Source organism: Nilaparvata lugens, chromosome 6 (assembly GCF_014356525.2).
Source record: "Nilaparvata lugens isolate BPH chromosome 6, ASM1435652v1, whole genome shotgun sequence".
Taxonomy (NCBI): domain Eukaryota; kingdom Metazoa; phylum Arthropoda; class Insecta; order Hemiptera; family Delphacidae; genus Nilaparvata; species Nilaparvata lugens.
The window spans coordinates 18,874,411-18,891,689 of NC_052509.1; the positions used below are offsets into that span (position 1 = coordinate 18,874,411).

At 32.3% G+C, this 17,279-nt stretch overlaps 1 protein-coding gene across 5 annotated transcripts in view; it reads right to left on the reverse strand.

The window, feature by feature from the left end:
- Positions 1 to 17,279, reverse strand: part of LOC111048726 (nocturnin) — an 85,395-nt gene that overhangs the window by 18,573 nt on the left and 49,543 nt on the right. The window contains exon 1 of one of the 5 annotated variants that reach the window (XM_039430329.1): positions 12,621 to 13,015. The exons of 3 other annotated variants lie outside the window; for them this stretch is intronic. In XM_039430329.1, the coding sequence (XP_039286263.1) occupies positions 12,621 to 12,727 (107 nt within the window). In that variant the 5' untranslated portion in view covers positions 12,728 to 13,015. Of the gene's footprint in view, positions 1 to 1,687; positions 1,834 to 12,620; positions 13,016 to 17,279 lie in introns of those variants that run through there. One more of the 5 variants, XM_039430330.1, reaches the window with a different exon arrangement.

Consider the following 17,279-nt stretch of genomic DNA (forward strand, 5'->3'; position numbering starts at 1 on the left):
GCACCAGGCCTAGATGGATTAGATAACAGGACCTTGAAAGGAATAAAAGATTTAATTTCTAAGCCTTTAACTCATATTTTTAATCTGAGCTTGTTATATGGTACTTTTCCAAGAGCAATGAAGCAAATCTGTGTCAGACCAATACATAAAGCAGGCGATAAACTAATTATTAGTAATTATAGACCTATTTCACTGATTAGCAATGTATCAAAAATTTTAGAAAAACTAGTTAAATCAAGATTAATAAGCTTTTTAGAAATTAATAATATTCTTTCTCCTAACCAATTTGGCTTCCGCAAAGGTATAAGTACAGAATTAGCTGTACTAGAATTATCAAAATTTGTAACTAGCAATTTAGAGGAAAAGAATAAATGTCTAGCAGTATTTTTAGATTTAGCAAAGGCCTTCGACTCTGTTTCCCATGACTTATTAATAAAAAAGCTTGAGGCAATAGGTATAAGAGGAGTGCCACTTGAATGGTTCAGATCCTACCTCAGCAATCGACAGCAAAAAACAAAGGTGAGAACCATATGAGTGCAGAGGGCTCCATGAAGTTTGGAATACCTCAAGGAACAGTTTTAGGACCAATTTTGTATTCGATCTTTGCAAATGAGTTGTGCTCCATTCAAATTCAAGGTAGAGTTATAGCCTTTGCTGACGATACAGCACTCCTTTTTCAAGGAAAAAACTGGGAAGAAGTGTTCCAAACAGCAGAGATAGAACTCACAAAAATCACTAGTTGGTTAAGAAATAACTTATTGTCATTGAATTCAGAAAAAACAAAATTTTTAGCTTTTTCTTTAACAAATAGCACAAAACCACACATGACAACAATGAAGCTCCATAATTGTGATAGAAATTGTAACAATAATTGTAATTGCCCACTAATAGAACGCTCTGACAATATAAAGTATTTAGGAATAATAGTAGATGATTCATTGAAATGGAACAAACACATAACATATACAACTGCCAAAATAAGGAAGCTTATATACAAATTCTATCAATTAAGGCGTATCATAGACAAAGAAATGTTAAAAACTGTATACTTAACATTAGTTGAATCTCTTTTAAGGTACGGTCTGTTAGTTTGGGGTGCAGCTAACTTCAGTTTTATAGATCCATTATTTAAAACTCAAAAACGCATTTTGAAAATAATGGGAAACAGGGAAATCCAGTTTTCAACTGTAGAATTATTTATAGAAATAGAGTACTCAGCGTTAGGCAATTGTATATATTATTGTTATTAGGGTATATGAAAAAACATCAAAATAGGAACCATATCATAAATCATAGCCATAATACTAGAATAAGAGAACGTTACAATCAGAAGTACCAAGAATGAATACAGCGTTTGGGCAAAGATCACTAGGATATTTAGGGCCTAAAATATCTAATAGAATACCATTAGAAATCAAAGGAGAGGAAACTTTCCATGGGACTCGTTGTAAAAAGTCTGTTTCATATGAAAGACAGTTGAGATTCACTACGTAGTTTCATAATATGATCTGATACTATTTAATTGAGAATCTACTACTTGGATCGAGATATTAGTTGATCTGAGAGTGAGCTCGATTTTAGATTTTAGTTATGTGGAAAGTAGCATTTTCTTTCACCTAATTTTCATGACTATTCTATCAATAATTTGATCGATATGATGATAGCGACATGACGAAAAATGACTCACCGACTCAGTATGAGATGTTTGATGTGCTTCTTTTTGGGTGATTTCTCACTTTTTGAAATACTGGTTTCACACATTTCTGCTCTAAACTGCTCAATTTGGATTTTTTTCCAGATTAATTACTTTTCAATAGACTCCACTCGACGAAAAAATTAACTTTTCAAAACTTTACATAACGCGATAAATCTTTCAGCAATGAAGCATCAGACCTACTAAACCATAAATCTTCAATCAAACAGACGACGTTTATCTTTCCAAGATATGTAACCGACGAGCAAACTGAGCGTTTTTGAATGTTTCGCCGCATTATATAGTTGGGTGAGAACAAAGCTGGGGCACCGACAGCGGAGAGAGGTTGAAAAATCGATTTGATAATCAGTCAGATAGAGGAGGTTAGAAATGTCAGAGAGGAGAGACACTCTTTCAAACCTAAGGGCAGAGCTGCGAGTTCGCGAAACTTAAAATTCAGTATGTAAATTGTGTCAGCTTGTTGCTTTGTTTACATGTTGGAGTTGGTGTTATTTTACCAAGACCATTTCAGCAGCCCTACTTGAGCATGCACGCTCGTGCGGATCCAACTCCTGCCTTAACCCTTTGACACACATTATGCAACCCTTCAATAATAGATGCACATGCTCACGATCCGCAAGAGGTCTCTCTTCATTCACACTCTCTCTTTCTCTCTTCCCATCTTATCTAGCTCTTTCTGAACAGTTGAAGGTCAAGTTCAAATACTAAGTTTTAAATCTTATTACTGTGTATCTATTACTTAGGAATCCAGTAATATACTGTTCAACTTTATTTTATCCAATTTTCCCTTAAATTATATTGCTGTTGTCAATATTTGAAATTATTGCGGAATTATTCGGGGGATTTGGTTACAAATTTAACAAAAAGTGATTTAGCATCCTTTGACACAAATCAACCACTGTGTTTACAATGATCAATTTAATCAATTATTGTATTCAATGGTAATTTTATATTTATCATCCACTGTTCTCTTGTGTAAGGGGTATCAGAGTCAAAGAAAAATTGAAATAAATGCCTCTAGTCAATTTTAATATTTGTAATCTCTCACGATCAATTTAAAATACTGAATAGATGAATGCACTTGTGAAGATCCATCTTCATAACACAGATAAAACCAAAGACAATATCAAACTATAGTATATTGAACTATATATAGATGATATTATATACTATTCTGTCCTTTGACAGAATAGAATATGACTGGATGTTCATATATGACATAAATGAATATGTCTGGATGATTCTGTGAACTTGGAGGGAAATCAACTGCTATGATCAATTAGAGTACCGGTATGGTACTTGTCACTTCTCATCCCAAGTTCACTAATTAAACACTAAACAGAACAGACAAACTGACAGCTATTAGGAGCGTTCACTTTCTAAATGTTCATTGACATTTTCTCCAGGATATACTGGAAATTGGAGATATTCATGTGTGAATATTGAACTTTTGAAAGCTTATCACCTTTATGGAATTAACAGACAATGTTTCACATCTGTCAACTCGAATGTTTCATACTATTTGCGCTGGAAAATCTATCAACTTCCTGTTTCCTTGATCATTTTGCAATTTGTGTTCTGACGACAGACACAGCATTGGCAAATACGATTTCCGGAGTATTAAATACTCATTAGGCAGTAAACGGTCCATAATTTCCCCGGTTAACTACTGTACTGCGCTCTTGTGCAATTCACTTTGCATTGTCAGCATTCCCTATCAATAACATAAATACTTCCCATTCAACCAAAGCTGATAGTTGTGACAGAAATATGGATCTCACTATAGATGTCAGCAGACCATTCAACAAACTGAATTACTGCTAAATAATCACATTTGAAAGCAAAATAAATACTGCATTGCCAATTCAATAATAATATTGTAACTAAAAACAATTTTGTTGATGGTTGAGAAATGCGTATTCGTACATCTATAATTCTTCTATGGAGCTGGAAAAAACCACATAAGCTACCAAAGAGCCGATCCTGAACAGGGAATATAGAATTTTACATTCTTTACTCTCTGATCCTAACTGATCCTTTTTACATGTACAATGTACGTCTGTTTGTCTATAGTTCATTAAAAAGTGAGATTAACTTTGTATTGTCAGAATTTCTGATAAATAACATACATGCTTCCAATTGGAACATGGCTGACAGTTCAAAATTAATCTATCTGTAGTACCACTGATCACAATGGCTAGGACATGTAGCATAAAAAATGGTACACATGAAGTAACCTGATAGGAATAGTAAAGATCGTGGAGGCATTGTAGTAGTGATGAAATATTGCAAAACGTTTGAGAAGTGTGAGATCAAATCTTTTTTGCCGACGTACATTGATTTGCAATGTAGAGGATTACCTGCATTGCAAATAGCTGTCAAGCCATATAAGGGCGAATAAGTCACGCTGAGTTGCTGTAGTTATACATTTCATGATCGAGGATACTTGCTCTTCCAATGATGATGACTTTGAATTCGAAAGAGTTTATCATTTCATCCTATCCCAGAACAGATTACCTCCAAACGAATAGAAGTGAAAATGAGTATAGAAAATAATTTATGAGAGAAAAATTTTTTTTTCCAATAGTGATAGTAATTTCTAAAATTAAGAAAATAGTAAGATAGCGATAGTGATAAGTTACTCAAATTTTGCGATATTGTGATATTGATCTAAATCCAAGATCAGAAAGTATTTAATAAATTCACGATTATTCTAAGAATTATTGGAAATTTGTCAATATTCACCTTGGATTACGCTGGGCTATTTCATCATTATTTGATCAGTCTCTTCTTATAAGAAGAGAATGAATATCAAAGAATGATAATGGTTATTTATTGAGTGTAAATTATTTGGGTAATTTTTTTCCTGTAATTGTTGTTTTCTATAGCACATTTTTCCCTAAATATCTAATAGGACATTTAACGCTCATAAAGAACCGACAAATCAACACAGAAGCACCGGTATGACTAGGAGAAATAATAAATGAAAATACCTTGGTTCATTTCGTTAAAAAAGTTCAATGGTTCAGCTCCCTGAATTTCATTTTCATAATTTCAGTCACCTTGACTGAATTATTTGACCGTAAAACAACTGGAGAGAACTTTCACTCGAATTATTATCTTTTGTCCTAGACTGGAGAGTTTCGTTAATTTAGAAATGCCATTCAATGGTAAACAACGTTTCTATGGCTGCTCTGAGCTTGACGTCACTAACTATTGTGACATCACGAGATTCTGACACATTCCCAACTCCAATTCATTGACTAGTGAGCTTCAAACAATAGGAACAGAGATAGTCATGTGCGTTGAGTTAGTACATGTATGTAAACAATGCGATGACTCATTTGAGTAGGTGGGTCTCGACGTTAAAAGCTGTAATGATGTTGTAAAAGGAGTTCAAACGATTTTGTAACCTCAATGTGATGTGGGTTACAGAAATAGCTTCTAGTTTACGTTGAAAGCGAGTTCTGGCCTTATGAGTGAGTGAGCTTCAGAAAACTATAAAAAGAAGCGTTTAAGAAGAATGCAGGAATCCATAAATATTTATTTGCAGTATTGAGACGACCAATAAGATATTGAATTACTGATTTACTGTTGGATCCAGTAAAAGAGATTTCAATCAATTTGAGCATAAGGTCACACAATCATTCATACAAATGAGAAGCTATGTAAGTTGAAACTCATTCCTGTACCTATTACTGAGATCTGCTTTTCAATAATATAAACGATGTTGGTATTATGCATTATATGACTTATGTCATCACAGGCGTCATTATTATGAATCACTTGTACATCTAATTCCAAACATTCCCCAACAATAATTGAAACAAGATGCGATAATTCAGTATCATGAATTATGGAGGACAATATTTGAAATCTCGTGTGTTGTGTGCGTCATTTCGGGTGAGAAATGAATGTCATTTTATCTTTTTGACAACGGAGCTGATTGTAGGCGTGCCTCTCTGTCAATACCGAGATACATTTCAAACTAACAGCACTTGTTGAATGGTAAGCATCGATGTTACTTACGTGGAATGCTGTCAGTTTGTAATGAATCTCACTGCAATAACATCGCTCGTTAGCGACACGTAAAAAGTATGCCGCATTATGATGAGCACCTCTACCTGATTCAGTTCACTGTCACGGCAAATTCAACACCTTGAACCTGACATTGAAGGATTTGAATCACAACAAGAGTCACAACACTGATTGTTGAGAAAAGGATTCGAATAATGCTTGACAATGCAAACGCATCTAAGAGATTTTAAGGACGATTTTTAGTTAGAAGGACGGTTGCAGTTTTATGCGGGAAACTATGCAGTCCAATGCACGCCAAACTTTTGCAAAAACGCTGAGAACTGTAGAAAATATAATAAAGCTTTCCAATAATATCAACTTTAATGCTAATATTTTCATTTTAATTGAGAAAACAGAAAAGCGCTGAATAGAATATTAATCTGAATAATTAATTAAATGAGAATCCAAAAAAGTGCTATTAAACCATAGGACTTCTGTGCAGTGTGCACTGCAAATATCAGCAACAGAATCTATTTCCTCTGTTGCCAACATTTGATTGCTGTCTGAAGTCTTCAGGAGATTTGATAGCCTAAATTAGGGTTTCTACCAGATTCGGTTTAAATTAATACTGATTCCCTTTCCGTTCACCGAATGTATTAATTTATTGTTCAATTAATTATTATCTATTGGTTGATATCTATTAATTTTTGGAATCTGTGAATTATTGTTGAATGGGGATAATAGTCATTGCAAATATCTACATTATATTCTTTTCCGAGCCATGAATTGAATTGGATAGGTCTACTATTTTTTCGCTGCAAGATAACTACCTACATAAGATTTTGATCGTGCATGGGTAATGAGATGAAGTAATCAAATAACCATAATTTCGGCAGGATTCAAACCTGCAACCATGTCTATGGGTAGAAAGAGTCGAGCAATTATTGCGAAAGTCCATTAAATTGTAATTCGTATAACACAGTACAATAAATAACAAAATTATCTAACCATACCATGATTGAAATATAGCCTATCAGTCATCTTCTATCTTCTTCTTCTTCTATATATATATATATATATATATATATATATATATATATATATATATAAAAGCGAAATGGCACTCACTCACTGACTGACTGACTCACTCACTCGCAGAACTAAAAATCTACCGGACCAAAAACGTTCAAATTTGGTATGTGTGTTCAGTTGGCCCTTTAGAGGCGCACTAAGAAATCTTTTGGCAATACTTTAACTCTAAGGGTTGTTTTTAAGGGTTTAAAGTTCGTCTTTTAGCATGTATATTCTTCTTCTCCCAATCTCTTAATTATAATTGGAATGTCCATATCATATGTTACTACAGAACTATAATCAGATAGAGAGTATCTCTTCGAAACAGTTGTTAACTGGCAACTAAATTAATAATTTTGTCAGGTTGGCATTAAGTTGAGTTGACTTTGTTAGGTTGGCACCAAGTTGAAGATTGAAATGCATTTATCGCGGAAAAATTGATTGGGCACTGCTACTTCAATTAGAGCTATTCCTGGGAATATTATATTACTAGCCGTCAGGCTCGCTTCGCTCGCCATATCCGTTTAGCCAGACGTTTAGTCTGGACCCCCGACTGGATTGTCCTAACATATGATAAAAATGCAGGCGAGCGAAGCGAGCCTGCTGATCTCATTCTTGGACGATCCAGTCGGGGGTCCAGGGGGCGGAGCCCCCTGGCTAGACGGATATGGCGAGCGAAGCGAGCCTGACGGCTAGTGATTATAAAGACACTAACCATCCCATGATTAAAGTATAGTCTATCAGTCATTGATTAAAGGCATCAGTATAAGATATGAACTTTACGAGATTCGAAAGAAATTCACCTAAATAGAATAGTTTTTACAGAGAATTAAATCTGCAGAATTGTTATCATTCACCATATTATCTACCAACAACACATAGGAACAGCTATGATTAATTGATCAATACATGTTACTAAGGAAGTGAGTACAAACTAAGCAGGAAAGACTAGCAACTGAGTTGAAAGAGGGATAGGTACACTGTATTGATTTTCCAACCAGGTATGAAAGGCCTGAGGATGATGGTTCATGTTTAGCCGTCATCAAATGAAAGGAGTTCTTTCAAAAGTTGCCAGTGACATTAATAATTTTGTAGCAACGAGACATGACAGCCAGAATAAAAATGTGGATCCTTCCTGAAACCCTGTATAAAAGCCTGCAAAGATCCACAAATGCGATTGAAAATTTTCTTTTTCATATAAGTGGATATAACTAGGGTAATAGTGAATTTATTATGTATTCATGATTTATTAAACTATTTACATTAATGGAAAACCATTCATAACTATCTCTTTTATAAGTATTTTATTTCAAATTGTACATAATACTCAATTGAAACACAACAGAATATATCAACTACTCTATTATTTTATCACAACACAATTAGTTTCAACTCTTGTTGAGTCAATTTCAAGTCCAAATTTCTTGGCTCACTTCAAGAAAATTTGAAACTAGTGAAGTGAAATGGAAATTTCACTTGAAATTGGCTCTTGAAGAGTTGAAACTAGATGTGATGTGATGAAATAAAAGGGTACTTGATATCTTCTATTGTGTTTCAATTGAGTATTATGTACAATTTGAAATAAAATAATTATAAAAGAAAAAGTTATGAATGGTTTTCCATTAATGGAAATAATTTAATAAATCATGAATACATAGTAAATTCACTATTATACCAGGTACATCACCTTATATGAGAGAAAAAATGTTCAATCGCATTTTTGTTTTATTTTGTTTCAATACCTTCAGTAGCCCTAAAAATAAAAGTGAGTATAGGTAATATCTAATACCTCGGAATTCAGGGAAACCAACTCGCTTATCTACTTCTGGAATTAATCCATTGATGGAAGAAAGTATCTTATCAATACAAGAGTGTCTTATTCAATGGATAGAGGACTGACTCATAGTAACAGTTTTACACTGGAAATTCCATCTCTAGTTCCTATGATCATCTATGATACTACCAGCTACGGTACCTAGTAGAATTTAAAGTCAGAATTTGTGAGTATAATTCATAAGAGCTGCAGCACAAAGTTTATTCTCCAATAATTTTGTGATTGAATGGAATTATACAATTTTCAAGTGATTATGGTTGGTAGTGGTTTCGATAAATTATTGGTATCTATCAATTAAAATATTGACATCAATTAAACTGGCATGATAGTAATAATAAATTATACTATTTATTTGATGTTATATATATTATTGAAGCAAATGACGAAACGACCCGATGAAGCTAAATTATATTTAAACCTCGATTTCATTTGAAATAATGAACAGTCCAAGTAAGTAGAGATTAAGTTGTACTGAGTTATTAATAGAGATATCAAGATAAAGTTTTAGAGCTAATTAATGGAAGATGTGATTTACATCAGTTTCAGTTTGAAACAATGAAAAAAGGGTAATGTGGGAACATACATATTGTTATCTCCAGAAATCATGCTCTGGAATGTATATGAAAACATTTTTTAGTTGAAAAGACAATGGTAGAACATTAGCTGATAAAAGCTCAACAACACTGTGAATCACAGACTGCTCATGATAATTCTGTCAAACTTTTAATTAAAAATCTGATGAAGTTTCAACGGACATATCTTAAGCCTTTTGGAATGAGCCGCAGCTAAGCTGGATTAGCGTTTTGTAATTAATTTTTACGCTTCTGCTGTGTTTGGATGTCCTCTCCTATTTAGAAGAGATTTACGTGGGATTTTCCAGTAGGAGAAAGTTGATGAGTCACCGCGAATACAACTTCCATTTTGACTGATAAAGTATCACAGTTGAAACATTTTATAATGTTTCAGGCTACCAGATTACACAACATAGTATTTTTGCACAGTGATTCATTTTATAGATGTAGTTCTTTTGTAGTTCTTCAATAGTTATGTAGTTCTTGAGATGATTGTTTTTTAAATATAAAAGTAGGTACTGAAATAAAACTTCAAAAGGTAAGAAAAAAGGGAAATACTGAAAGTTTTGAAAGAGCTTCCATTTTCCAAATAATTATATTACTGTTTCGGATGTCAAATTCAGTACTGGATTAAATGTTAAATTCACTAATACTCATATAATAAATATCCAGTCTTGCCAGACATTCCACACCTTCTACTAGGGGTATGATTTTATTTCAAATCAAATCAAACATTTATTCGCAATTCAAACAATTGAGGGTCCTGCCAAACCCGGAGGTTTTTCGGCGGGTGCCCTGTTACAAAAAAAATAGTACATACTGTACTATTTTTGTACTAGAAAATTACAAATTTTCAAAAATTTGACTGTCAGGTGTTCTCATGATTCCAGTGGTGAAATAATTATTAAGGAAGTAACGTATCAAGAAAACTAGGAAAGTTCAGGTTTTCAGCTCCTTTGGAGGCAATTTATGTATAAATAATAGTTTTAAAACACTATTCTACCTCTTGATTGTGAAAGATATAGCCTACTAACTTCCTTATTTGGTTATCAGTATTACGCATTAAGAAACATACATAGCCTATTTTCTAAGAACTCACGATTTTCCTTATCTGTTACAATATTTCTGCAGTGATTTGATAGTAAAATATAGCTAATCGTGATGTTGTGTTTGTTCACTAGATAAAAGTAAGAAGAGTGAATGATCATAACAAACTCCTGAATGTCAAAAAAATATGTCTACTTCGATTTTATTCGATTAAATTTTATCTATTGAACTGATTTTCCAACAATTACGATTTTGAATTTTTTCAATTATTTATGAAGCAATTTCAAGTTTCAAGATAAATCAAGTATTGAATGTGCATGATAAAAATAAAGTGTCAAGGATATAAGATAATAATAGAACCCGTAGAACTAATACTGATATAGTAAATACAAATTCAATGCGTATAAAGAACTTGACATCAAAAATAGTGTGAGAAGATGGAATGAGTCAGGTCAGGTATCAAGAGTGTCAGATCAGGTGTCTCATTTTTGGAAACTATTGAAATAATAATAATAAACGTACTTAATAAAACATATTAATAGCAATGATCTGGATGGTTGCAGTATATCTACTTCATGAATGAAAATAATTTATTAGAAGAGACATTTGGAGATTTATCCTAAATATAGTAGAGATAACATTGAGATATCATTTATTGATAATATATTAAGGGCTTCTAGTTCTACTCAAGATAAGTGAACACCTCATTAGATCAATACTTGGAGTATGATTCACAATAGGTATAACAGCACAATAGAAACAATACTAGTCAAAATAAAAGCGTATTTGATTAGTGATTACTTTGAGTCATTTGTGAAGTATGAGTCAACCATCCAAGATTGCAAATATAGATTGTGAGAAGATAATTCGAAATCCAGGTATCCAGTGTCCTTTATACGAGAAAATGTAAAATATTTCCATTGATTTTCTAATCAAGGCTCTTAGAACTAGATTTTGCCCAATTTTTTCCAGTGCTCATCTTCAAATTAATATTGAACTAATTCAATAAGTGCACACTTATTTATCTTTATCGAATTATTCGGTTTTGCATAAAACGCTCTATTACTTAAATTTCTTACAAGGGTTAGATTATGACGATACACTCGCTAAAATAGACTTGAAATTGACTCCCCAAATTTATTTCAGAGAATGAAAACATGGAATTTGACACTGAGTTTGACATGAAAGGTATTGCTATAAAATATTATCAATTTTGAGAATGTAATAACAAAAAATTGAGAGTTTGGTGTTGATAAAACGGTTTCACCTTTACAAGCTTTTGTAATCAGCTTACGCAACCAATTTGATGGTAGTATTTTATATTTAAAATGTTATAATTTATTTGGCTTTGTCATGAATTTTCGGTTTGGCTTTGAAATATGCTTACTTTTTATTCCGTGTTACCTTGTATTTACTGTAGGTCAATCACGCCTTTCTCCAGCCTAATTCTTTTCAATTACAATATTTAATGACAATTGAATTGGTAGATAGATTGAAAACAATAACTAACTCTGAGTAGCCTAATTTGAAGACCAAAAATTCATATTATTCCTAATTTTCTAATAGATCAAAATTTCTACACAATTTATCTTCTACCCGTATTATGTCTTATAATAAATCTTGAAAGACTATTATCAGAATTTTGAATTAATGACCATCCTGTGAAATATTTTTTCGAATACTTTCTTTACTCATCGTATTTAGGGCATGACCCTGACCTGCATAAAATTAATAGCATCCAATTCTAAATTATATTGGATTCACAATCTACAACAAGATGAATAAATTCTCATGCATTAAAAATATAAAATAATATATTCCATTGGACCTTTTTAGCACCATTCATGCATATGCCTTCAAGTCGTGATGTCATAAATATATTGTTTATTTTTATTTCATTCAATAATAAATTAAATTTCAGCAGAATAAGATAAAAACACCGTTTATAGTTATATCATCATAATGGTGTACTATTAAATTATTTTATGTCATAGAATGTCTATTGTGAGAAAATTGAAATTGGAGATTGAACCTCATAGACAGTTATGTTGTTTATTGGAAATAATGTAAAATTCCATGAAAATCAATAAATACCACAGGTTCAACAATGAACATGAGATAACAATATTTTCCGAAACAAGCCAAGTTATCTAATTGGGGCAAGTTATTTATCATGGCAATTGGGCAACTTTCCAAGAGAGACCAATAAGGTGGAAATCAAACTATACAAAATTCATCTAATAGGATCAATTTATTATAAATTCAACTACGCAAATCTCTAAAAAAATTTGAGATTTGAGAAAAACTACTTTGAAATGAATGCACTTTTTTATAACTGCAATTTTAAATAAATCGAAATACATACGTAGTCAATTGTCCAGGAGACGCAGCAGCCAAAGCGAAGAACAGTCCCTTGTTGCCAGGGGTACTCAGATACCCCTGCATGTCAAAGCTTGTCTGTATCGATAGCATTTTCACCGAATTTTTCGCGCTTTTCTAAACGACACGAACAATATGTGTGACAACTTAGTAAATTCGAGTAAAAGTCCACGATCAACTCACTAAAATCTCTTAGTAGTGGTACTAATGTTGGTTACTTGTTGTTTACTGAGTAAACAACAGAAAGATAACAAAAATTACCACTTGCTTTGATTGTCGTCTTGCCAGTGTACGGTACCACGGCTAAACGCAGACTGAAGTGCAGCGACAAGCGTGACGTCTTGTATCCCCTGCCTGACTCAACAACCATCACATCACATTACCCGCACGCTTTCCTCACCAACAACCAACAATGGTAACGTCTTTCCATTATACGAAGGAAGCTCATTCATCAATTACATGCACCCTCTGCAGGTGGCAGACATTCTCATAGTATGTTCAACCATAGGCAAATGGAATAATTATATTCATTTACCGCTTCTACCAGTAGGTTTATAAAATCCAGGAAATGGAATAAATATTGGGAAGTAGTACTGCATCGTCAAATAGAACAATATAACTGCGGTTTAACCGGAAAGCTAGAAAAATATGGGAAATTGAATAAATATTGGGAATTTGAACTGCCAAATATGTTATGTAAACTGGCTAAAACCTTACTTCAGTTATTGATTTCCCACCTAGTAAATATACCGGTATGACCAGTGTCTTTTCAGTGGAAAATAACGCAAATATAGTACGATTTTGCTAGCTTTGCAATTCAATACTACACTATAATTTGTGCATTTTCCGATAAATGAATAATCCAAGCATAATGAGAACACCTTACATAAATATTTACAAGTGGAAATTTATAGAAGTCTTACAAAAAGTGGATGAGTGATTTATCAGTAGCCTATACATTATAATCATCATCTGACGCTTGAATGTAATGATGAAATTATATGTAAAGGTTTGAATAATGATTGGTGATTCATTTGTTAATACCAAGATACTATTTTGAATTGTCTATATTTAATTCTGAGTTGGACTCCAATCTTTGTGACATCCATTTTATTTATAATAAATGTGATATTATTTCATTAAAATTTCCAAAACCGTGGAGTGACTAAAAATAGGTACGGGATTATAATACCATACAAGATATCATTTTAAATTCAAGCTGAAGAGTAATTTCTATTCAATAATATGAAGAGTGATATTTTAGGAATTTCATGGTAGGCATACCCCTGTCATAAACTAAATAATCCCGTAAACTAAATAATCTAAAAGATTTTTAGAGATCGAAAACTTTACAATCATTAAATTATCCGAAATATTTGTGGAATTCAAACAATATGACATAGTCAGTTCAGAAGATGATAAAACAGATTAAAATTTATCTCATTATTAAATCAATATATTATTTGTAAAACAGTCACTGTATGATCTGGATTAAATAATTCCAGAGATTTGGAAAATTAAAACAGCAATCCGGATCTGTTGGATTATCATTTCAACTGAACCTGGAAGTAATTGGAGCACGGGAAAAGGTGAACTATTTGTATTAAACAGTTATTTGTGCCGAGTATGAGGTTGAGGAGCATTAAGTAAGATGCAGTGCTTTATGTTGCATAAGATCGCATAGGATGAGACAAGCTCCGGCTCTTTTGTATTTCCTTCCTTTGTTCTGTTACACATTCTGTTTCTCTTCTATTAATTATAGTTCGCTCTCACTTCCGCTCCAAGTGTCACGTGGTATTCGGGAAGAAGCAAAGGAGAAAAGAGAATAATGTATGAATTATGAATAAAAATTATATAATCTATCTCATAAAACTATATTATTTAAATAATTATATAACGAATTTGTCCAGTTGAGGTTCATTATTTCACTGAGGTTTATACGCACATTTTAAAAGGTTAAAGGTTTATTCACAACATTGAAGATTTAAATTCATGAAATATATTATATAAATGAATGTTTGAATTACAAATAATGGAAAAAGAACCTTGTCATAGGAGGAAAGCTATTTCTCAGAAATAGATCAAAGAGAGTGCCTTATTTTTGAAAATTAATGATAATTGGAAACAATTTTATAAACTATTTTTTCATTTTTCACTGAATTTTGAATCTGATGGATAATGGTGAAATTTCTAATTTGACTCGAAGAATGCTATAAATACACTGTCTTATGTTTTGTAAATGGACATAAAATTAAAAATACGTGAATCATTGAATAATAGTATTATCACTAATTGGAGGTTTCATGCAAGTCTTGCGAATTACATTTCAATTAGCTAACCATTGAATACATTACCAGGTCAACATTTTTTAATTATGAAGAGGAGTTGACTCGCAATTGAGTTGTTTTTATGTATGGAATTAATGAGATGATTCAAGAAGAAGATTCACAAAAAAATATTATTTGAATGTAGCTTAGCCATATTTGAAATATACAGTAGGTTCATTTTGCTTTCTATGATAATACTGGAACTGGATATACTAAAAAAAATGAAGGAATCAATGAGAAACAAATTTTCTTTCAAGCAAACTATCGTATAATAAATTCAATGGATTTCGAACCAATAAAACTATATTTTCCCTATCAGTATTACAATGATTCGATGTCAAGATATTTTATCTTTTTATCTGTAATCTGGAGAAATCTCCATGTTCCAAGATAGAAATAGTTTGTTTAAAAAAGTATGATTTAATTATCTTAGATGAGAATTGAGCACGTTTTCAATTCATTTAAAATTCATTCTCAATGGAATAATGGAAATCCATCAATTTTCTGATGAATAGAAGCTGAAGGAGTAAGAAAAATTTCGCTGAGGCAAATGATAGTTGGATGCAATGTTTGTTGATATTTGCCAATTTAAAATCACCAGTTCTGAAAAATCCCATTATACAATTTATCCCATAAACTACAATACAAATTAGATACAAAAGAAGGAAGAACACCAAGATTAGGGAAGTTATAAACATTAATTAATTTCTTCAGAAGAGCGAACTCGAGTTTGGGGAAGGTAAAATATCAAATTTGAGGAAGGTAGCATGAAAAGTTGAATTTATAATGCTAAATTAGGAATTAGATTATTTTATCTTGTTAACAGTAATCCCGCACTGGTGAATTATAGAATTCATTAACACATTGACAACAATTTTCTGGAAGTTTTCCTTACTGTAAAACATACCTGTCACAATTAAATATATTGTACGCTAAGTCTACCTTCAATTTACACATTCAGTAAATAATGTAATCCATCTGTAATAGACAATACACATACCAAAAGTAATTTATCATTTGCACTGTTCGAATAAATCGCGCAAGAAGGCCAATCTATGCAGAGGATGACCTTAAAAACTCAACCTGGACTTATTTCTCTCAGTAAAATAATAATATTATCTGAGTGATTGTTGCTCTAGCCCACACACAGACAGTTAGCATTGACGCTCATTATCACAACCATAAACAATATATTTTGTTCATCATTTTCATTTCATAATTATCATGGATTCTTCCCATTTTATTATTATCATAGTGACTCTTAGTATTCTTTTTGGTGAGAGATCTTTGTTTCAGTAATTGTGACCATGTTATGATATGAATCGTCATTTACTTTATTACCAACAAAGGTGATAAAAAATGATCGAGATTAATCAAGATATGTATGAGCACAGAAGAAAGAAGAATAAACGACCTTTTCAAACCTGTGTTTTCCCTGTGGTATGAGCTATCTCGTGAATTCTCAAAGGGACCGGTAGCTCAGCCCTAGTAAATGAAAAAGTGATGTTGAAATATATGAAAAAGTACGATTTAGATCAGTGGCGCCATTTCACCAAACTGCTAGGTGGGGGGGGGGCAAAAACCAAGAGGTATAAGGGGGGGGGGGAATACCCCCAAAGGATAGAGGGTCCTGGGTTTTTCCCCATAAATGTTACATTCGAAGATGTATGAATGAATATATGCTTCATTTTTCCAGTTTTATACAAATGTGGTTGAAGTATCAATATAATAGTACAAAAATATACATTATTAGTCATTGAATCATGAAATATTTATTAGGAATATAAGCCTACAGAGGGCCCCCTAAAGTACGAATACACTGAAACAGATTTTTTTAAAATTATGGAAACAGATAAATTTAATTTTTCTTTTAGAATGACAATTTCATAGGGGATCATATTCTAATTGGAAAATAACTTTCATTTAGAAGAAACATTAAGCTGTTCCCATAGTTCTCACCAACTTTGTATAATATACATATCATGTACATTTTTGATTGTCTGATTGTGCCCTCTTTTTTGCTTTCACTGTGACATCTTGCAACTTGTTATTCTCACGTTTAAATTTATGCAATAAATCACTTATTGTGTCATGATCAATAATTGTACCCATCCTATATTTAAGCTTCAACTATACCACAGAGAAAAATATATTATTTATTACTCCATACCCATAGTCATACTTTCAAGGCAATTTTGCTGCATGGTTGATACTGTAGAAGGAATTATACTACTGCTGTTTAAAACAGTATTAAATTCTAAGGATTCGTGTAGATAGACCCGCATTTTCATTATATATCGGATCCTTGGGGGGGGGGC